Here is a 4,461-nt window from a genome sequence, read left to right as displayed (position 1 = left end):
CAGGTGTGTGTCATATGAGAGGCCCCGTCTTACATTTTCCGCCACAGATTTGGGGAAATTGGTCCGTGCGCAAAGCATTGTGGGGATTTTAAGGACGCGAAGTCTACCCATGTGCAGCCTCGAAATTACCCCCAAACCAAGGACGCGGCCTCGGTGGAATTCCAAGTATGCTGGAGATTGGAACAGTCCTTCGGCGGCACTCGATGACGTAGCATCCTTGAAATATTGGCTTGGAAGCCAGTATCCTCGCGATTGAGAAACGGTCAGAGTGTACTTCCTCTGAGTCCCACCCCACAGGAAGTAGAGTGTACTTCCTCTGAGTCCCACCCCACAGGAAGTAGAGTGTACTTCCTCTGAGTCTCACCTGTTGTTGAGGAAGGCCAGAGCTGTGATTCCAGAGCCCCCGTCTTCATTAACGCAGCGCAGCGAGCCCTCCACTGCATCCCACAACTGGAACCAAATATGAATTTCAATCAATTTCACATTTCTTTCTTAGAGTGCATGTAACATTACGGTCATTTGAATTGATATTTCAAACATAACATTAGAGGAGGTAGTGGTTCAGTAACTTTCTCAAAGCCTAAACCCTTTTCAGACACATGACCAGCTCCAAACTCTAAGCAGCTCCTAAGGACAATAATAACATTTTAATTTCAAAAGTGTCCAAGAACAAGTCTTTGTAATGATCATTAGGCGTGATAAGGACAAAAGCATCTCTTGGTAGCGGATGAAAAAGCTCATATTTCACCTGTAATACTTAATTGTCATAATGAATAAAAACATGTCATTCAAATGTGAATGGAAGACTGAGAGATGTCTTAAAATATCTTTAGAGTAACTTTTAAGATATTCCATCTCCACCCGAGAGGACAGGTAGACAAAAAGACCAATAAATATATAATGTTTGATCATCATCATCAAGACCTGAAATAACACAGCTGATCAGGTCTTTGTGTAAAAATAAACAGAAAGGCAAAATGGATACATATACAATATTATGTAATTCTGTATTTGTTGTTTTGTCTGTCTGACTGAAAGGCGTTATATACATTTCAGTTATTATTATTCCTTCACCCACCTCCAGCTTCCCGCTGCTCCTCCCTGCAGCGATCAGGTTTCCTCTGAGCTCCAGCGCCCACACGGAGCTCTCCCAGTCGGCGGTGGCCTGCGTCCCCGCGGCGGAGCCTCTTTCTGGGGTCAGCGAGGCAGAGGCGTCCCCTCCGCTGAGTCTCCTCTGGAGCGGGACCCCTGAGGGCGGGGAGGACGAGGCCGAGGGGTACGTGGAGGGGGAGGGGGGCTCGTGCTCGATGTAGGCGCGCTCCACCAGACCCCCGAAGTCAAAGCCGTCGCGGGGCGGGGTGCACAGATGGGAGGGGGGCGGGGTGCAGAGGTGGGACGGGGGCTGGGAGGCGAAGTTGGTGTCGATGAGCGGCGTGAGGTCGGGCTGGTCGGTGAACAGCGTGGGACGGGAGGGGGCGGAGCGGCGCATCAGAGGGAAGCCGTCCTCCTCAGAGAGCCCGTCGCTGAGGGGGGGGTCGGAGCCCAAACACTCAAACTCTGAGGCTCCGCCCACACCGTCCCAGCCGTCCCGCTGATCCCAGAAGCCACTGCTGCTGCTGCTGCGCTTCAACCTGAGGACCAATCAGAGTAGAGCTCCATCAAAACTGCTGTTTGTCACCGCCTTGTTTCACTCAAAGTGCAACATATTGTACTAATAATGCCGCTTTATAAACTATACAAACCGGCATCACCCATACACATTCTCAAACCCTCTCTTTTTATGATGTATTTATTGTTGTTTCCTTGCTTTTATTTGTATGTTTAGTTCCGACACCAGCACATAATGTGACCACCAGAGAGCACTGACAAATTCATGTTTGTAACTAAAATGTCAAATGTCCTGCTCATTACATAGTTTAATGACAATTCCTTAAATACAAAAAATTCAAAGGGACTAAAATAAGATAGAAAACAGCCTCAACAATCCAGTATGGGCTGTGCTGTCATTCAAATAATTATGTTTACATATTTGGCTTTATAAAATGCTGAAGTGTGCTGTTGTTATACCATAAAGAATGAGGGTGACCAGAATAAGGGAACTGAAAAGGATTCAAATAAAAAGCACTGGACAGATTTAGCACTAAGAAACACTGACATATATAATAAAATCAGTATTGTGAAAGTGCTCACCCCTGGTGTGGGATGACGGTCAGACAGTCTCCAGTCTGAGCGTCCCAGACCCGGATCTGACCCGCCAGACAGCAGCTGGCCAGAAGCATCCCGTCGCTGGCCAGACACTCGATGTCCTGCAGCACACAAACACAGAGCGTGAGCCAAGAGGACAGACGCATGGAAGAGTTTGACTCAGTCTGTGATGGAAGCCATGACTCAAGCAAGTACCATTTTTGCCTCAAATTAATCTTAGGCAGTATTTAGCCTCCCCTTTTATTTTGTTCACAACCCCTTGCTGTTGTCTTCCTCCTGATGTCCGTCCATGTCTACTACAAAAACCTGATCTAAAACAGCCTCATGGTCTAAATGCTGTCTGGAACAATGTGTTAAAGGTTCCCTATTACACTGTTTTTCATCAATATATTACAGGTCTCAGATATATCCAGAGCCTGTCTCTGATTGGCTGAAACACCAAACAGATCATCGCAGCATTACCCATAATCCCCTCTGTTTCAGCCCTGTTTCCAAAGTGCTGATTCTCTGTCTGTTACTTTAGATGAAAATAAGGAGCCCCTCCCCACGCCCCTCTGAGAGACATTTGGTTACAAAGAACTCAATGGTGCTCTAGGAGGAGATTCAGGTGATACCTTGGTGCTGATTGGCTAATGGTTACACAAGCCAAAACATCGTTGTGACATCATAAAGTGGCTGAAATCTGATCAGCTCAGATTTTAATTTTTATTAGAAAAAAATTATCTGAATGTTCTTTTTTATTCTGAAAATGGCGGAGAAAAAAAATCTAATAATTTCTCTGTTTATATATTTTGATTGACGGACGGACCTCGGGGTGAAACTGCTGCTCGGTCCGGGTGTGGCAGTACTGACAGCTCTCCGCCCCCTCACATTTGCTCGGGTCGCCCCACTCCTCGCTCTGCTTCACCGCCGGACACGGCAGCGCTCTGCTCACACGGGGAAACGCATTCAGACACGCCCAAACTCAAACAAACAGCAAGGTGTGGAAATACAGTCGGGGGTGCTTCACCTGTATTTGTGTTTGTGCGGGCTGCGTCTCCGGTCTTTGCTGTTGTGGAAGTACGGACAGGCGTAACCTTGACGACACAAACGAGGAGGTTTCTTACAGAGCTCCGTTTTATAGTGGGAGAGGACGTAGTTGTTATCTGAGGGAGGAAAAACACAGAGACAAAGACTGGTAAACACCCGAGTGCTCCCACAAACATCCGTCTGTTCGTCATCTTGCAATCTACTTATTTATCTAAATAGGTATCACCGCAATAAAGCATATTTCATTTTGTCAGAATTTCTACACTTTGTGCATATCACAATAAAACCTTTGAATCTTGAATCTTGAAATGTGAAAGAGATTTGTTCCTGGGTTTATAGTTTGTGAACATATTGCTCTTAATTTTTTAATGTTATAATAGTTTTTATAATGCTACTATTTGTCATATAATTTTTCCACTACTTTATTTTACCTTGCAGAAAGTGAGAGGTATAATTAGGTCCGTTTTTTAGGTCTAAAAAAACAGAAATTCATAGAAATACGTAGAATTCTGAGATTTTCAAATGCAATTTGTTTTTTAGGAATTCCCCGATTTGAAACATCTTTCCAACGTTTTCCCTTTCATGACCGAGGGGACCTATTTTAAAAAGGTCCCTATCATCCTCCTCTTCATCAATATATCACAGGTCTCAGATATATCTAGAGCCTGTCTCTGATTGGCTGAAACACCAAACAGATCATTGCAGCATTACCCATAATCCCCTCTGTTTCAGCCCTGTTTCCAAAGTGCTGATTCTCTGTCTGTTACTTTAGATGAAAATAAGGAGCCCCTCCCCCACGCCCCTCTGAGAGACATTTGGTTACAAAGAACTCAATGGTGCTCTAGGAGGAGATTCAGGTGATAAGGGGGGGGGGGTTACCTTGGTTGCTGATTGGCTAATGGTTACACAAGACAAAACATTGTTATGACATTGCAGAATAGGTCCCCTTTAAATCTGTGTCTCAGACGTACCTTGCCAGCGTGGCTCTTCGCTCAGGATCTTCTCGATGAGCGCTGTACTCGCCGCCTGACCCGACTCTCCTCCGCCTCCCCCCCCCTCCGAGGGACCCTGACACTCCATCACCTGAACCTCCCTGACACACACACACACACACACACACACACACACACACACACACACACACACACACACACACACACACACACACACACACACACACACACACACACACACACACACTACACACACGACACGACACACACACAC

General features: G+C 46.0%; 2 protein-coding genes across 2 annotated transcripts in view; both read right to left on the bottom strand.

The window, feature by feature from the left end:
• Positions 1-270: 270 nt before the first annotated feature.
• Positions 271-2,304, bottom strand: LOC104953268 (sterol regulatory element-binding protein cleavage-activating protein-like). Its single transcript, XM_010780192.1, has 3 exons — positions 2,191-2,304; positions 1,079-1,631; positions 271-450 (listed from the first exon to the last, which is right to left on the bottom strand). The coding sequence occupies exons 1-3, from the start codon at positions 2,277-2,279 to the stop codon at positions 361-363; spliced, it is 732 nt and encodes a 243-aa protein (XP_010778494.1). The 5' UTR covers positions 2,280-2,304; the 3' UTR covers positions 271-360.
• Positions 2,305-2,454: 150 nt separating this feature from the next.
• The window catches only part of LOC104953269 (RING finger protein unkempt homolog), a gene marked incomplete at its 5' end in the record, with an annotated part of 2,809 nt that continues 802 nt past the window's right edge, over positions 2,455-4,461 (bottom strand). Inside the window, 4 exons of the mRNA XM_010780193.1 lie at positions 2,455-2,541; positions 3,014-3,131; positions 3,215-3,350; positions 4,206-4,327. Coding sequence (XP_010778495.1) covers positions 2,455-2,541; positions 3,014-3,131; positions 3,215-3,350; positions 4,206-4,327 — 463 coding nt within the window. The remainder of the gene's footprint in view (positions 2,542-3,013; positions 3,132-3,214; positions 3,351-4,205; positions 4,328-4,461) is intronic.

The sequence above is a fragment of the Notothenia coriiceps genome, unplaced genomic scaffold (assembly GCF_000735185.1).
Source record: "Notothenia coriiceps isolate Sejong01 unplaced genomic scaffold, NC01 NC01_scaffold00021410, whole genome shotgun sequence".
Taxonomy (NCBI): Eukaryota; Metazoa; Chordata; class Actinopteri; order Perciformes; family Nototheniidae; genus Notothenia; species Notothenia coriiceps.
The sequence above is the reverse complement of the archived record's forward strand: the minus strand, read 5'-3'. Positions and strand labels throughout refer to the sequence as shown.

Coding starts and splice junctions, on each gene's coding strand:
- LOC104953268 (XM_010780192.1), bottom strand. CDS start 2,279: ATGCTTCTGGCCAGCTGCTGTCTGGCGGGTCAGATCCGGGTCTGGGAC. Junction 1,632..2,190: donor ACCGTCATCCCACACCAGGG/GTGAGCACTTTC, acceptor ATTGGTCCTCAG/GTTGAAGCGCAGCAGCAGCA. Junction 451..1,078: donor GGAGCAGCGGGAAGCTGGAG/GTGGGTGAAGGA, acceptor ATTTGGTTCCAG/TTGTGGGATGCAGTGGAGGG.